This window comes from Megalops cyprinoides, chromosome 4, assembly GCF_013368585.1.
Source record: "Megalops cyprinoides isolate fMegCyp1 chromosome 4, fMegCyp1.pri, whole genome shotgun sequence".
Taxonomy (NCBI): domain Eukaryota; kingdom Metazoa; phylum Chordata; class Actinopteri; order Elopiformes; family Megalopidae; genus Megalops; species Megalops cyprinoides.
Genome location: NC_050586.1, coordinates 3,242,361 through 3,260,613, shown reverse-complemented (window position 1 = coordinate 3,260,613; position 18,253 = coordinate 3,242,361). Strand labels below are relative to the sequence as shown.

General features: G+C 45.8%; 1 protein-coding gene across 1 annotated transcript in view; it reads right to left on the bottom strand.

Annotated features, from left to right (window-relative positions):
• Nucleotides 1-11,404: 11,404 nt before the first annotated feature.
• whrnb (whirlin b) overlaps nt 11,405-18,253 on the bottom strand; it is a 66,798-nt gene continuing 59,949 nt past the window's right edge. The window contains exons 9-12 of the mRNA XM_036527414.1: nt 16,732-17,266; nt 16,217-16,392; nt 15,412-15,534; nt 11,405-11,870 (exon numbers count right to left, since the gene is read on the bottom strand). Of these exons, the coding sequence (XP_036383307.1) occupies nt 11,688-11,870; nt 15,412-15,534; nt 16,217-16,392; nt 16,732-17,266 (1,017 nt within the window). The 3' untranslated portion in view covers nt 11,405-11,687. The remainder of the gene's footprint in view (nt 11,871-15,411; nt 15,535-16,216; nt 16,393-16,731; nt 17,267-18,253) is intronic.

Below are 18,253 nucleotides of genomic sequence, written 5' to 3'. Positions count from 1 at the left end.
CATTAATTTGTGAGAAAATATGAATGGTTGTTCGTGCTCCGCAACTGCTGAGATAATGGACCATTTTCATTTCATTCCCGTTTAACGGCATTATAATTCCTGACTCAACGAAACACTTTGAATCGATTTCAGTGTCATCGTTAGTGCCAGCGAATGTCGCCACACGAGGCCCGCGGCTGAGTCAGCTAAGCACCTGACCAACTCCTAAACCGTCTATAGTGAGTATAATGGTTAAAAGGCTAACCAGAAAGTTGCAGATTCAATTCCCAGATGGAGAATTATTGTTGCGCCGTCGAGAAAGGTACTTAACCTCCACTGCATCACAAAATATACAGCGATATAAATGGCTAAATGTGAAATGGAAGCTGCGTAATTTGCTTCGGATAAATGCATCTGCTGTCTTACCTTGGGCAAAAGCACCATCTAGGCAAGTGAATTATGTAATACAATATTTTAAAAAGAGTCTTGATGAATGGTGATGATGTGGCATCTTCATAGTGCGCACCAACGACCCCCCTCGGTCAATTCATTAGCGTTTTTTTTCCCAGATACTGTACAGCCAAATTAATCTGAGTTAATTGATTCAGCAGTATGTTCCTCCCATTCACTAAAACGGCCAAAAAGGGGGCCGTGACCAGCCATACCCTGAAAAAACAGATCATGCGCCATAGAAGGGAAAACAGGACTGCAGCAGAATGATACAGCCAGACGCGCAAGGAGGAATCCTAGTGGATGGATATATATATATATATATATAGTGGGTATATATTGTATAGTGGAAACTGTATACACAGGAAATATTGTGTCTAATTGTTAATATTTGAAAAGCTGTTGTAATTGGCGGAGCATTTTATTGTGGCTCCAGGTATTTCAGCTTTTGAGGGATGGAAATGAAATACAGTTCATGGCCAGAGAAAGTTTTGACAGAGTTTTTACAAAAAACAGCATCGCCTCCACAGTAGGGTGTCCCAGAGACTGGTCTGGTGACACACTGGCTGTCCATTTGGTCCAGAAGGAATACTGACCAGTACTGGCCAACGCATGCTATTACCAGTGGCAACCTGGTTTTCCTAGGAGGTCTCCTATCCCAACAATTGCTGAGTTGCTGACTGAGCCTGTCACCACCATAGCTTATTCTGTTTGACAAAAGAAGATCTACAGGGTAGAATTGCTTTCAGTTGCTGTGTGGATCTTTGTGCTGGGTGTTGCTGTAATCAAATGTTTACCTGTGCAAGGGTGAGGTGTCTCTTGTCCCGGTCTCCATGATTAGTGTAAACTAAAGAGAACACCCGTTTATGTGCCTGTAGGGCCCGCAACTAGTTTTATTACCAGGTCGGCCACTGATGGTTTGCCCATCGGCAAGGTACTTAACCCAAATATCCAGGTATATAAAAGAATAAAATTGTAAGCTACAGAAATTGCTCTGGATAGATGTATCTGCCAAGAAGATGTAACCTAACGGCTTCCCTGGACGCCACATACTCTGAGTTCTGAAGCTGCTGGGGAGAATGCAGGGGTGTGCTGAAGGAAGCTGCCTGGTCCCACTGCAGTCTGGTGGACAGGAAACTGCATGCACTACTTCCTCTTCCCCGGTGTCTGTCACATCACAGTCAGGGTAAAAATCCCCCAAGGACGACACTAGAACATGACAGCAACTTGAAGATCAGAATGACATGGCACGTCTCGGTGTGAGTGACTGATTAATTGAGTAATTGATTGAATTTTTTTGATAAATTTAAAAATATAATATTACCACAAGATAGGCACACTGCATCTATGGTCAAACTGATGATAACACAATAAAGTTACAAGAGTTATTTCTGTTGGGTTCTTCAGGTGGTCAGGCAGAACAGGTTTGCTCATGTACACATGAATGAGCCCCTGTGCTTCACAGTCAGACATTAGAGGCAGTTTGCAGCATAGCACTGTACTGCATACTGGACCCAAGGTGTTGCGGGTTCATATCCCAGACAGGAGTTGTACCCTTGAGAGTGGAATTTTACCCCCAATACTCCATTGAAAATCCCACTACTCAAATGAGTATGCAGAAGTTCCAGGGTGTGACATTGTAAGTCACCCTCAGTGTCTGTGGCGATAAATGGCATAAATTATGCTTCATTTTAGTTTTACTTGTGTGCTATTGATTTATTCCTTTTCAGTATGTCTTGTTTTTTATGTAATTGAATCACATTGCTTGTCTCTAAAACTGGCTTCTATTTAATTTGTATGATTGATTACCTGTATAATCGACTTTTTTTCAGAAGCACTTATTAATTGATGTCCTTTTTAAGTATGTGGTGTCCTGTCCTTGCCAAAATATTTGGTATATGTGTGTGTGCGAGTAAGTGAGTGTGTGACTGCGTGCGTGTGTGTGTGTGTGTGTGTGTGTGTGTGTGTGTGAGATTCATAATACTACTAATGGTCTGGCCCTTGGAGTTCACTGAATACTAGAAGTAGAACAGCAAGCAGAACAGCTTCAAAGCTTCAGCACGATCAGATGTGTCCTCTTGTTTGTATTTTTTGAAGGTAAAATCGGCATTAATTTGCATAGCATTTTCCCAGACTGCCTCTGTCTGTCACGACACACAAGATGCACAGTCCCCAGTTTGGGAGATGTGAAATGCTCTTCAGAAGAGGCATTGTTGGCTTTGTTGTAGTTGTTTCTGTTATGTTTGGTAAGAAGTAAGAGGAAATATGCTGAACAACCATGTACTTCCGATCCAATTTGCTGTGAATCGCATCCTCATTTTCAGGAGAAAGGATGCTGTTATCTGCTTATAAAGCCTTGGAGAGCTGGCAACAGTGCTCAGTGAAAGTGCCACTGATAAGGAATAGCTAGCATATTATATTGGGTGTTGTGCTTCCTCCTCTGTATTTGTTTACTTGCTAATCCATAAATCACTCACTGTGTCATGCAATGACACAATTAAACCGTTATGCAACATTTTCTAGTGATGGATTACGTGGTTTAATAACTGCGTGACAAGTAGAAGAGTCTTGAGCTTGAGCACATAGGTTCTAGCACATTCTGAAGTGTGTGTGTGAATAGACTGCCAGAAATATCAGATAATCTTTATTTGACCTCAATAATTCAGATTTTTTTCTGCCCTATTTGGGTGTGATTTGGTTTGCGTGAGCAGTGTATCTTGTAAGCAGTGTATATGTGAGTAGCGTATGTGAGTGTGTGATATTCAGGGCTGGAGAGTCCTATTCTCCATCAGCTGCACCAATAATAAGGCCACAAAACAATATGTTTTCCCCCAGACTCTATCAGAGTGTGCATGTTAGCTGTGTGTGTGCTGGGCTAGACAGATGTTAGCTTTAGTAGTTACTGCCCCTTTCTTCTCCCCTCTTGGGAATTGCTGATTCCAGGCTCCAGTAGAGATGAGGTGGAGACTGCAGTCCATTCTTCAGTGGTGGGAATGATGGGAGGTTGGCGGTATACCTCACGCAAGAAAAAACAACCCTCACTGTAACCAGCAGGGGGCACCCATGAGTCTCTCATTCCCTCCCAGGGACAGAAACCCTGTGGAGAAATACTCCTTTTCCAAAGAGCAGATAGTAGGGTGGAACACCAGCAGCGCAGGAGATTACACACAGCAGGGATCCGACATGCGCAAGAATTCACCTGCAGGGGACGCCGTCCGTGGGGACTGAGCACACATCAAAGACTCCGTGTCCATGAGCCAGTTAAGGACACCATTTCCTTCGGTTCCTGAAAACAACTGATTTTAAAAGAAGACTCGCTGTGCCGCACTTTAAAAGTGCCGCACTGCTGGCTTCCCCGTCACCCAGTATGGAGCTCAGCACCCCGACTCGACACCCTGCCAAGGCTAACAAAGCCAGAGAGCCCTCTGCAAGGACGCTGCGAGCAGCGGCACGCGGTCGGCCGACGCGCTGCAAACTCTGGGTTTGGGTCTCAGCTCTGCTGTGATCAGCACAGATCTGGGGAACAGTGCTGACAGTCCAAACAGTGCAGCCAGACACAGACATTAATATTCATCAGCAAATAACAGGTAGCTGCTACCCATTAATAATAAAAAAGTTACGATAGAATGCATGTACTGTGTTTGCTCCTTCAAACAGTCAAAAGAAGTGTATGAATTTGAAACTAACACAACAACAGTGGCTAAATTATTCTCCTGTATGGAAACTTTATGAATAAGTTGGCCACCCTGGAGCTGAAATTAATTCTTGAAAACACAAGCAAAATAACATTGCTGCCACACTAGAAACAAACAATAATTATGTTATCATGTGACAAATAAATGATCACTTTATTATGCCATAAATGTTGTCACAATATCAAAGAGGTGTAAATAAAAATCTGGACACTGTAGATAGATAAAGTACAAATAAAAACTCTGGCATGGATGTACACCACTGCATCAGTTAGTGCTTTTTCATATTAGCCACCTTTATAGCTAGGTAGCTAACTTAACAGCTGTTTAAGTTGCTATATAGAGCTATTAGGAGAGGAACTGCATTAATGTAGGAGGGTACAGGGCTGGTTTATACAAAAAGCAACTTTTTCTCTTGGGTTGCGCTGTTTTTGTGTATAGCAGAAATGTTCATTGCAGGAAAGACCTTCTGTTAAAGAATAAATCACACCTGCGTGGGGACATCAGGCACCTGTCCATGTCTGAAAAACCATGGAGTGGATACAGACTTGTGGTTCTGTTGTTGCTGATAACAGGTATACCCCTTTAGACAAACCTTATCCCAGGATAGCTGGAGGACTGTTAGGCCTTGATTTTTGGACTGTGTGCCATTAGCTGAGGATATATGGTTCCAGATGTGAAGTTATTGCTATTCCCCATCAAACTGTCCCTCAGTGGAGAGCCTGTCTCCCCAGGCAGCGGTTCTGCTTAGAAGGTGACCTTGCTGTTCATAGGAAATGCGCAACAGACACTCAATGGTAGGGCTGTTCAAGGATCCTCCACCATCTGCAGCTATTGTCCAGGACTGGGAGGGCAAACAGGAAAATAACTAGATAAACTGACACTACATTCAAACTAAACTTTTCAACAGTGTGTATTGTGTTAACTGAGATTAACGGGAAGGTTAACCTTTCACTTTTAAGCACCGGCCATGAGGACTGATGGGAAACGGTCACTGTCTATTGAACCATTTGGTGCATGGAGGTTGAAGAGATAGTCATCTTTCTGAAGGAACATGAAATGTGAATACATGTTTGGAAGGTTTAGATTTAACCAGCAGGACGTCTAGTTTTTGATGTCCACGTTTCCAAGCTCATAGCACAGAGGCCAGGCTGTTGGACAGAGCATGTCTCGAGTGTGTGGTACTTCACCTTGGGCAGCGGCTCAGTTTCGACTTAATTAGAGGAACTGTTTCAATGCCCTCAACAGAAGAAAGACAATTTGTATTCCCAAAATGATGTTAAAATGAGCTCAGCTGTAAAATAATAATTGCTGCTCTATAATGAATTAACAAACAGACAATAGAAGCAAATTTCCTAAAACAAATAAGCAAGCATAAGCAAGAGTAATCTTCTCTAAGATATGCCATCTGAAACTGCTTAAATTGCCTTTTGAGGTCAACAGAAAACACCTTCCAGAGGCTTATAGTGCGAACAATAAACTGCCAAGACTTAATGCACAGGACTGAAATGTACTGGAGTCTCCTTGTAACTTTATAGACAGCATCAAAAGACACCAAAGACATTGGAAAATAAAAAAGATTGCTGAAGAGAAGCAGTTAGGACCAGCTCTGAGGATAACCTTGTGGAGGACAGTCCAAAAACTGGCACCAGTGCTGGAGAGGCTGGTGCACAATTTTGTAAAATACATTTCAGATGAATGAAAGGTGCAATATTATTGTTTTGCTTCAGTTCTCTATACATAAGTTGTACCCCAAAAGAGGCTGTTTGATCAACACAGAAGTTACCCCAAAAAAAGACTTTCCTTTCATACTATAGATACACAAAAAGCTACATTTTAACTTACAGGCTCAAAATGCTTCTCCTTTAACTGCAGTGGCTTTCTTAAACTTCAGAAAGTGAAATTCATGTATGATATCCTGTGTTGCCCTGATGTAATACCTCTGTTTCAGCCATCTTGTGTCAGAACACAGGTCAGTTGTTTTGAACGGCCTGCCTCCTCGGACACAGAGCACCACAGTCTGATTGACACATGAGCCTGGCAAAGATATAACTTGACTGGTGAAGTCAAACAAGCGTACAGCCACATTATAAGCCTGGAACCCTCCCAAAACCATGAGGGAGCATGAAGAAGCACACACCAACACTCCCAATCCCGGAGAGGAGGAAGAGGAAGGAAGACGAACAGGAATAAAGTTGAAAAAAAAAGTGCTGCTCTTTTTAAGGCTTTGTTGTTTTGAGGGTTTTAATTTATATATAATTCATGGAAACTTACATAATATGCATAAGTTATCCATCAATACAGTTTCATGTCTAATGAATCTATGATCAGTTTTCTTGCAGCTTGTCTCCTGAGGCAATCCCACTCTTATGCTCTAACAGTTCTACCATATCATCAAATGAATAAAAAATACCTTTGTGATACATCTTGTCAGGTTTATTTCATTGAGTTTGAATGTGTTAATTGTATGTGTTTGTGTGCTGGGAGGTATATATACTGTGTGCAGCATTTAACAACTGCAGTATAAGTATCCTCCCTCTGTACAAAGTAAAAAACTGTCAGGCAAAACTGAAATGATGTTGCAGTGTGGAGGCCAGTCTTTTGATATTCTTAGTTACTCCGCTACTTTTCAGACACCCCTGTCTAATGAAGATTATGTAGACTTACAAAGGGTGATTTGGCTCTTTTTGACACCAACGCTAGCTTAATACGCACCAAAATAGCACCAAAAGCCAGAGAGCAATACAGTTGTTGCCAAAACTTTGAAGCCCCATGGATGTGGTTTGCCATGCATTTGTGTTGCTTTATGCTGTTGATCCCCCCCGCCCCTCACTCTCACCCCCGCTGAAAGGGAATCATCTCATCCACGGAGATCAGCTCCTCAGGGCACGCCTACAGACACTGTGTTCATAGTGCAGCGGAAACTCAGGGACCACGGTTCTGTAATTTGCCATTCTTACCATCATCTCCCACTGACAAGCTGTCATAATGGAGCAACTGCTGGAAACAATTATGACTCAAAACATCTGCACCTGGAGCTCAACAGGTGCCCGAGCCCCGATAAAGCCACCAGGTGGAGCTCTCCCCAGGTACATACGTACTCTCACACAGGTACACTTCCGGACTTACAGGTGCATGCAAACATCCCTTGATTCCTCTCACAGCTGTGTTTTCAGGTTAACCGCACCTCTTCAGATGATGCTCTTCAAACGCGTGTGTCTAAACTGAAGCTAACAGAGGTGTCTAAGGGTGTCTGCAGCTGGTGGCTTGTAGTAGGAAGAGCATTAGCCCAAATCAAAGTGACACCTCGGTGTGTTTTGTCCCCCCTGTGCCAGTGCTGTCACTTGTCAGTCGGCTCTGTTAAGTGGGATTCATGTCCTCTGTCACTGTTCTCTCTGTTCCTGGCTCCATAATGTGCATCGCTGTCACCGTCCTTCTGACTTTAACTCAAAGTCACCGTCATCCTTATGAATTGCCTAAAGCTCCCCGAACCCCTAATTACACTGGCTTTCACTTCATAATAGTCCCGCTGATTCATCAAATCATGTCTGGTCATTACGCAACGCTTTTTCACACCGGCTCCCACTGTACATTTTTTTTGCAACGCAGAAAAAATGTAGGCAAACTCCATTTGTTTTTTTTCTCTTATAATTATTATTTCTACCCGATCTTCATTTTATATATAGATTACAATTTTTTCCAGATAGATTAATTGCAGCATTGCAAAACTTTCTCTCGAACAGAAAATGAAAAGGTCACATGTATTTCTGGCTGCACTCAAGGGCTGCTAACGAACACAGTGGGTTTTTACGAAATTTAGTTTTTAACTCATTATTGCATGGGGTTCATCTACTAACATTAATTCAGCTACTTGCCTTTTGTTGCTCACACCTATAAATAAATATTTGGGGGGGAAATCCTAGAGCCAGTGTGAAATTTGAATAATTTCTACCTTGTGCTGCAGACAGAATTCACATTGAAACAGCATCTGTAAAATAAGTTAAAAAGAAAAACCTAACATAAATCTCTGATAGCTGGATGCTGCAGCTGGAGTACTTTGGATTGGATCGACTTTAATCGACCTTAACCTTAATATTGACGATTTTTCTGATGTTTGCACCTCATCATGCAGGCGATAGCAACACTGTGAGATGCCTGATAACTTAGCCACTAAGCTAATATCATTTAATGATAAGCAGTCTAGAGCCATGCCCAAACCTATCCATCACACTCCGTGAACCACGGCATCTTATCACACATATTTTACAAAGCACTACACATTAAGGCAAAACCTCATCGAAGACACCTAAGTATAAGCTCTGCGGGCTTCTCTGCCCTCTTGAAGCAATTACAGTTCTGGGATACATTGTCTTCTGTGGTTCCTCTACTACTTCATTTTACTGGGGGCATATGAAGCGATTCTTTGAAACTGGTAGCAACTGAACTTTGAGTTAACCTGAGTCACATTTCGGCCGGTGTTTGCACTCTTTCAAAGCCTTATAGTGCAGCACACTAGTCACTGTAAGGTTCTGTCTTACTACAACTCAGTAACGGTCTCTATCAAGCTGCGGTTCTACGGGTAAAATGAACGGCTAACAGAAAGTTTTTTTTTCTTCTTCTTTGGCACATTAATTCGTCATTTTAATTGGCTTTCGCAGTCCGGCACTGCTCTTTTCACTATCTAAACAGGAATCGGGAAAAAGCCATCAAAACTGCAACCAGCTCATAAAGTATGCAGAAAAGCAATTCTCATCTCCCCGCACAACCATATAATTTGACACACAGCGCGATTTTAGCTTTGACTGGCCATGGGGCTCCAAATGTCTCAAGCTTCAACACCTCAACAACCTCGTGCTACTGTATGATTTTGTGCCCCGAATTTCACCCATATGTAAAGGGCAATTAAAACTGAACTCAAGGGTAAAATCATAGGCCTTGTGCATGTGGCAGTCTTACCAGCCAATCTTCTGTCAAGTCCCTCCTTGCTTTAAATGAACTCAGTACTCTGAATGCTAAATACTCTGAACAAAATCCAACTCAGTGGACCCGCTTCAAGCTTTACAGGAAAACTTAAAAAAATGCACTAAGGAAATTACCTTCCAAGTGAATCCCTGCATCGTTATGCCTTTTAAACCCTATAGCACAGACTCAGCCATTTCCATTAAAATATGTCTCACGTTAAATTTTAAAGGACAAAGAAATGGTCAAAACGGAATTAGGAAGTGGTTCGCTTACTGTGAAATAACTAAAGTAGAGAGCTACATCTTTGTCACCTCATTTTATTAGCAAGTTATATTAATATACCATCATATACTGGAACTGAGGCTGTAATTTTATTTATATTCATGTATATATTCATTTATTGTACGTGCAGATCTGCAAAAAGAACCATGTCTATCATATATGTTATATTTCTTTAGAAATATAATGCAAACTGCTTAAACTTCTTCGTAAGTTGGTAACTTTGTAAGTCTTTAATGCATATTTAAATATCGGTTCGGTATTTTACTCAAGTTCCTGCTTCACCTGACACACACAGACAGAAGCTTGAAGTCTTTTGCTGGGTTTGTCATCACCAGCAGTGATAACTCAAGGCAGCCAGAGTGAGCTCAGAGTTAATGACACTGTCATCCAATACTGTCATCTTTTCACCTGTTTCTCCTGAGGAAACACTCACCATTTCCCACATGTACACAGACGCACGCATATACACACTCACACACACACGCACACCCGTAAACACTCACTCCACACAAACACGCATGCAAACGGGCATGCACCCAAATGCGCTCTCTCACACACATGCCTGCACTCTTTCACAGGCAAACATGCAAACACGTGCCTGCAAATGCTCATCTGTAAACACACTCAAAGGCAAACAATGTTAATTGCACACGGACACAGAAGCATGCATATATACACAATGGTACATATTTCAGCATATATCAACACACACACAAAGAAACTCAAAACTTCAGGGACACACACATAATCAAATGCACACCCACATATGCACTCAAACATGAATGTATGCACCTCCACATCTAAAAAGTAGCATTCACTCACACACACACACACACACACTCATTAGCTCTGTTGTCTTCCACTCTTTCACCCAGTCAATTACTATACCTGCAGTCTGCAATACACCCTCTTGCCTTCAGTGGCACTAAAGTGACCATTTCCTGGAGGTTATCGGAACCCCTCCTCCTTCTGGTCCCCAAACTCCCTGCTCACGCCCCTCCATTAACTCCACTGTCTCTCATTAGCCTGTCTGCTGAGGGGCCCTCAGCCGCCCTGTTCCTGCCTCCTCATTATCGCCTCATTAGGCCTCAGGCTTGGATAAAGTGCCACTGCGTTACCTTGGTTTCTCTCCCATCCTGCCCCCTGCCTGTGCTCACACACTTCAGCGAGCCTTACCGCGACCCCACTGTGACCTCACCGCGACCTTCACCGCAGCCCGCGGCCGCTTAATTACCAGGGCTTAGTGTAATTACGGGAACGAGGCTGGCCGCTCATCTGCACAAGCAAAACAAATGCAGCCGGCTAACAAGCCAAAGGCAATTAAAGTGGAATAATTTCAAGCCATTATTATTACTATATAAAAAAATTACAGCCAGCAAAGCAATTGGTTTCAATGATTCCTGCTTTGAAAGGCTATGTCCTAACAGGCTTTGATTAAGGATCATATTCTTGACCTCTGAATTTTCATATATTTAATACTATTTTTTGTATATACATTACATATGTATATGTGTGAGTGTGTGTGTATGTGTGTGTGTGTGTGAGTGTGTGTGTGCGCAAGTGTGTGTGTGTGTGTGTGTGTGTGTGTGTGTGTGTGTGTGTGTGTGTAGGTGCATGGATGGGTGGATGTGCATTTATAAAAACATCAATCAAATATGCATTTAGAAAACAGTCATTCCATTATAGGTGATGAGGTCAAGTGATGGTGTTCATCCAGGCCATGTGTGTCCAGGTGTTAGGGTGTGGTCAGACTGATCGGGAACGGCTGTGTTTCCTTGTGTGGGAGACCAGAGTGACACAAAGGAACTGTCAAGCCCAGAGAAAGAGACAGAGAGACACCCTGCTACTGCTGCTGAAGCTGTTCCAGCAGTCGCCGGGGGGTTGGGTTCACAGGGTTCCCCTCAGGAACTGTGCTGGGCTTCTGAGTGCACCCAGAGATCCACTTCCAGTTTCCAACTCCCTCTCCGCAACCTCACTGGGTCGTGTGTCCCTCCTTACAACAACAGCCTCCTCACAGACACGCCCACGCCTCTTACCAGTCCTCCTATGGCTAGGCAGGGTTCCCCGCTATGTAGGAAGGGCGAGGGCAGGGGGGCACCGCAGGAAGGCTTGCCTAATCTCTGGTACTCTCCTTGAATGTGACGCGGTCTGTCTCATAGTGTGAGGATAGATGAGGAGGACGAGGAGGAGGAGGAGAGAGTGCAAGTTGACTGCACACGTGAACCTTGGATGACCCTTTATTTCACTGTTCAGGAAACCCAGTTTCCTCCCTCTATTCCCCCGGTAGAAAAAATGCGTTGCTGAATGTCTCTCTGGCGCCCCCTACAGGGCAACGTTGAAGTCAGTGACCAGGAAGTCGATGTGGTCCCTCTCTTTGGTCTTAAAGGCCTCAGCGATGAGCCGCGCGGCATCTCGGTGCTCACGCCCTCTCAGCGACACGCCGTTCACCTCCAGGATCACCTGACCCACCTTCAGCTGCCCGCAGTTGTGGGCGGAGCCTCCCCTCTGTGAGGGAGAGAAGGACAGATTGAGATAGGGGGTCAACAGGAAGACGTAAGAAAAGGGGTGGGAAAGTTACGAGAAAGAAAGGAAGGTGGGATGTGAAAAGATGAGGCAGAGATATGGAAAAGGAAGTGGAGAGAGAGAGAAAGAAAGAGAGGGAGCTAGATGGGGAATAGAGGGAGAGGAAAAGATGGAGAGAGAAAGAAGAGAGACAGGAGAAGATTGAAGAAGAGCTGGGGACAGGAAAAATACAGAGCGAAAGAGAGTGATAAAGAGAGGAACAATGCTTTTTAAGCTTGAGCGAGCAGCCACAGTAAGCCATTATGCTGCCATATGTCAGGGTGGGTGAGGGAGATGGGATGGCCATCAGGCGCATGCTCAGAACCTGCAGCCGAAGAGTAGCTGATTTCTGACACGGGCTGATGCCCAAAAGTCAAAAAATTGAGCTGGAGTCTGCTGTTTTAACGCTTAAGAAAAGATAAATAAAAAGCACATAAATTACTTACTCTGGAGTGGCGTCCAAAGGGCTAATTTCAAGTCACTTAACTTTTTTTTGGCCAGGGGAACAAAAAGCCACTGCTCATTTTTATTTGATTTTAGTGAAGTTTTATCCTCTTCTGGCTGCAAGAGCTTCATTCCTCCCCAGAAGAGCAGCTTGGCACAGACAGTTCCTGCCATATCGTGTCTGCCCTCTGATTGGCCCGCGTGGGAGGGAGGGGCTGAAAAGAGCCGTTCAGCTTCCTCTCCTCCACACTTAGGTTTCACTTAAATGCAGCACAACACGGAGTTCAGCTCAATCTCGCTGTATCGATTGCCGAGGGCTGGTAAGTGCCAGAATTAGACTGCAGTCTGAAAATGCCACGGCACATTTAGAGGGATGTCACGGGAGGTGTAACATTTACTGCCACTTGGCAGGGCCAGAGTGGGGTTTATGGGGTTTTTCTGAATTTGCCAGTGGTGCCTCATCAGCTCAAACCAGAGGAAAGCACAAAGCTTTCCTTCAACCCACTCGTTTCTCCACATCTGTTTCCCTTTTTGATTTTCTATTAACACTCAGTTTATTCAGAATGATCTGTATCGGACACTAATTCTCTTTCTCTTAATTGTGCCTTGTGGTGCCGTTCTCTTCCTTTGTATAATGAAACTGTGCAGGATTTGCAGATATACACTGATTACCTGACTGTGCGCATAGATTTCTTCATTACTCACTCTCTGTGTACAAAGCCAGATCATGCTGGAGCGATACATGATTAAGAGGGAGGCAAATTACCTGCAAATGTGTGCTGATTATTTGGCTGATTGACCTGCTTGTTAATCAAGGCAAACAAATGAAACGACTCGGGTCTCTGATAGGAGTGGGTACATGCTGAACAACAATGTCCACTGAGTCCACCAAACTGCATTCACCACATCTAGCTGTTACTTCACCTGCCATTTTGAAATGAGAACTAACTGGCAGTCTAACACTACCGTTGTGAATGTCCTGAAGGTTCTGTAATGAATCTATGAGCAGCAGTTTGGGGTTATATCAAGCGCTAACAAACAACCTGAAAGCTAATTTACTAATGCACAGCCACCATCAAGGTGCTAACATGCCTACAGTTAAAAACTGTATGATCGCCCTCTACTGACCGGGAGGTCCAAGTGTAATAGGCCTGGGAAAGACAGTGGTGCGGTGTAGTGGCACGGTGAAAAGTTTAGCCTACAAATGTTGCCAGTTTAATTTCCAGATGGAGCACTGCTGTTGTACCCTTGGGCAAATCACAGAACCCAGATTGCCTCAGTAACTATCCACTTCTTTAAATACATAAAATATGTATATTGGAGTTGATGAAAGTCACTCTGCTAAGCAAATGTAGCGTAATATAACGACAGTATTCCTCCAAACAGCTGCCCACGCGGGGAGGATCCTCAGACTGCCTCTGTAACTATGGGGACATCCCGCACAGGGTCTCTACACAGCCAGTCTGAACCAGGAGCTCATTTGGCTTGGATTTATGGGTATGGTGTCAGAGGTGGTTATTGATATGGAAATGCTCGCGGTATCGGCGCGGGCTCCGGACGGACGCTCCGCATAAAAATCGACTCGGCAAAACAAACAGATGGGCAGAAACAAAGGCGGCCGCCATATCTCATCTTCGGCCGGCTTTGTCGCCGGGACTCCGTGAAAGCGTTGATGAACTATCTCTCTGATGGAGGGGAAATTAAAGTCCTCTCCTGCCCGCCTGCCGGGGCCGGCTCAATCTCACCCCCCCTGCCCCCGCCCCCCACCCCCCCTTAATTACAGAACAGTTTGTTGTGCCCTCCATCCCTCCGTCCCTCGCTTTGATTTCAGCACTTGTTCTTCTCTTCCTGTCCTCGGCATTGCCGCCCCATTCAGCGGGGCCTTTTTGTTCCGCCGCGAAACAGATGCGCGGCTTTCAGCCTCTGCGATGAAAGGGAAGAGTCCCCGCTTCGCCGTTAAAAGGAAAAATTTAAAAAAAAACAAAAGCACAATCGGGAGACCCGAGGACCGGGAGGAGAGGAACATCGTTTGCATAAAGCGCTTCGGCGTGGCACACAGACCCCGAGTGTGTCACTGCACGACCAGACAGGTGGCGGTGAAAACGGTGCGCGCAACTTTCAGCTGAGCGGTGGAGAGGGTGAGTGTGAGTGTAGGGCAAAGCGTGGGTTACAGAGACTTCAGTCTGAATACTAGAGGGTGAGAGTGAATTTAGCGTGAACAGTAGAGATGGTTATAAAGACTTCAAAATGCACATTACAGGTGAGTGTAAATCTAGTTTGAACAAGAGAAGCCTGCATTTTACCATTTCACCTACCCATCTAGCTACCACCATGTGCACAGCTCCAAGAAAAAGGAACTGGGTAATTAAATATTTGTGTTGTTTTGATTCTCTCTGAACACCCCAGAGAACTAAATACACTACTCAGGGGACAGAGAATCATAAGTGCTCTCTGTATTAAATTCACACTTCCTTGCAGGGAAGCCAAGCTCTTGCTTTAATATCTGTGGGTGTTGATGTGCTGCAGAGGTGTCCTATGTAACTGATAACACTGTCAGCTGTGTGCATCTGTTGTCACGTAAGTTCTTTTAAAGTTAGCTTAATTTTACGACCTCCCGAAAAGCAACTTATCTTTTACCATACTTGCCATTAGTGCACAGAGGGAAAATTTCTCACCGAATTACCTTTTTCCTCACCACATGTGAGATATTTTTGTGATTCTGTCGCCCTAAGGGAAAAGAGCAAATTGTATAGATGACACCTTCCTCTATGTAACTGCGAGGTGTTCCATTAGAGCGATTCTGTGTCCACACACTCCGTTTCCACACATCTCATTACTTCTAATGTTCTCACTTTAGGCGACTTCAGACGCAGCACCACTGCCCGCTCCTTCCTGTCATATCTACTGCCGTTTGCCAAGTTTCTGAGCAGCGCACCTTGGTGCAGAGCACTGTGTTTAAATACAGTTTGATTGACAGAGAGACTGTGTGGGCCCAGGGGAGGCATTCTGATCTCTGACCTCTGACCCCTGCGGGACTGACCTGTATGGTGACGATGCGCGGGAGTGGCTGGCGGGTGTTGGCACCGCCCTCGATGGCTATGCCCAAGGTGTTGGCACTCTTTACCACCCGCACCAGCGTCGAAGTGGGCTCTGATGACCCAGCCTACAGGGTTGCAAACACCCGGAGAGAGACAGAGAGAGAGGAGGGACAGAGAGAGGGATGAGGAAGGGATGAGAGGGAGAGGAGGAGAAAGGGGTTAGGAGACACGGAACAAAATGGCATGTTCCCCCTTCACCTCTCCCTCTGCATGGCCTTTGAGCACGGCACGACCCTTGAGGAAGTGGCAGTACCTGAGTCCAGGTACCACAGCCTCTCTCACACACAGGGGCACCCCGCTCTGAGGCTGTGCCCGCTGCAGAGAGAGGAGCACATCCTAGAGGCAGCGAGAGTGCAGACATCTTTTACACACAGAGACTGAAATGCTGAAAAGCACAGAAAAAGCAGGAGCCCTGACCATGGCTGTAGCTCCGGTCTCTGCTCTCTCTTTCTCTCTGGTCTATCTAGTCTCTGCTCTCTCTCTCTCTTTCTCTCTGGTCTCTGGTCTCTGGTCTCTGCTCTCTCTCTCTCTCCCCCTCTCTGGTCTCTCTGGTCTCTGCTCTCTCTCTCTCTGGTCTCTGCTCTCTCCCTCTCTCTCTGGTCTCTCTGGTCTCTGCTCTCTCTCTCTGGTCTCTGCTCTCTCTCTCTCTGGTCTCTGGTCTCTCTTGTCTCTGCTCTCTCTCTCTGGTCTCTGGTCTCTCTCTCTCTCTCTCTCTCTCTGGTCTCTCTGGTCTCTCCTCTCTCTCACCGGTTTGGCAGATGCCTCTGGTGCCGGCCCCTCTGCTCCCTGTGACTCCTGTGGGGGGCGTGTCCTGCCGGGACGGGGGCTGCTGTCCTTGCTCAGCCCCCCCGCCTCCGCAATGTCCACCCCGCTGTCCTCACTCAGCGTCTGTCCACTGTCCGACAGCTGGGATAGTGTGGCCCCTGAAAACACACACACACACGTGTGCACCCACACAGACATACACAAACACACACACACACAAACACGCATGCATACAGACACACACACACACAAACACACATGTATGAGCGTACACTGCATAATGGATTCCACATGTCTGTGGTAGGAACAACTGTACATATCAGTCAATGTTTATTTTACCACAGCTGTGTGTCAATACTTCAATACTTTTAGAAATTACATGTCACACACAGCTAACACTAAGCATGTGATTGATCACATATAATCAATGGGTCGCCATGGCGATGGGAGCACATACTCTGTTGATTGACAGCATGTGTCCTCCACTCGGCCCTCACCTCTGGCCTGGAGCGTGGGTCGCGCCTCACTGGGGTCTGCCTCAGCGTCCGGCCTGTGAACCTCCACCGTCACAAAGTGCTGGGAGGGGGAGGAGGGGGGGGCCTTCTCGGGACTGGCGGAGGGTGACGCCGGCGGGGGGGCTGAGGGGGTGGGGGGGCAAGGGCGCGAGGGGGCGGGGGACGGAGGAGAGGGAGCGGTTGGGGCAGGAGCGGCGGGGGACAGGGAGCGGGGTGCAGGGGAGGGTGATGGGGGGGCGGGGTTCGCCTGGCTTGGGGACGGGGTGTGGCGGACGGGAGCGGCAGGCTGCTGGTTCGTGTGGGGTAGCTGGGGCTCCGTCGCTTCCTGTGTGGGTGAGGCCGAGGCCAGGTGGGCGTGGCTGCTGTCCTGAGAGGCGGCGGAGAAAAATGCCCCAGACTGGGACGTCCCAGAGGAGGGCCGCACGGGATGATCCTGCTGGTTGGGACGCCTCGACGGCCCCGGCGGGGGCGGGGGTTTGAAGGAGGGGGGCGAGTCGGAGGTGCACTGCGCCTCATCCTGGAAGCAGAAGCACATTGGGGGTACGCATTTATTAGGGTCCCCCCACGTCCCGTCTCCTCATCTTTATTCAGCACTCAGCCCCCCCGCTGTGGTTCCATACCATTCCAATGGGAATAACGAGGGTGCGGGTGAACGCTGCGTATTTCACCTGAGATGTAACGGACAGTTTGATCACCCACAGTGCAAAGCAAAGCCGTGGCCTCTCTCTCTCCCAGCCACTATTTTCAATTTCAAATGATTTTACTTGTGTGATATTTTTGAATATATAGCCAAATCTGTAACAATAACCAGTAAAAATGTGCTCATATATTTTAAATAATGCACAATAAAAATATTCTTAAACTTGAAATATATGAAACCACTGCTTACATGTTTATACAAAAATGAACAAATAAATATTTAAAAAAAAAAACAGAATAAAGAGAAAATAAACACATTTATGTGACAGAGTTTATGACACCCATGTATTTTGGTTTATGTTACAGGTTCTATCTGGCCCCCTCTCGGATTATGCCAGTGGGTGACATATTGCGCCAACAAATTTGTGCAGCTTTCCTAACAGGACTGCTGGCAAAACTGTCACTCTCTCTCTCTCTCTCTCTCTCTCTCTCTCCCTCTCAACCCTCCTCTCTCTCTCCCTCTCTCTCTCACTCTCTCTCTCTCTCTCTCTCTCTGTCTCTCTGTCTCACTCTCCTATACCCCCATATTTGTCTACTGTCTTTCACTTCTGTAGCAAATCTCTCAATCCCTCCTTCTCCACCCTCTCGCCTCCCCCATTTCTTGGCCCACCCTGATCTCTGATCTGCAGCTGGAAACAGGTCTGTAAGAAGCGTTAGCGTGAGAGAGGACCAATCAGCTACCTCCATGGAGCTGGCACACTCATACATTGAACTGAAAGGCCGCATTGTGAAGTACCTTCAGGGGGTCGAGTGTATTGGGTCTGATTTCATTTTGCATTGTTATAGCATGCAGCCAAGTCTGACT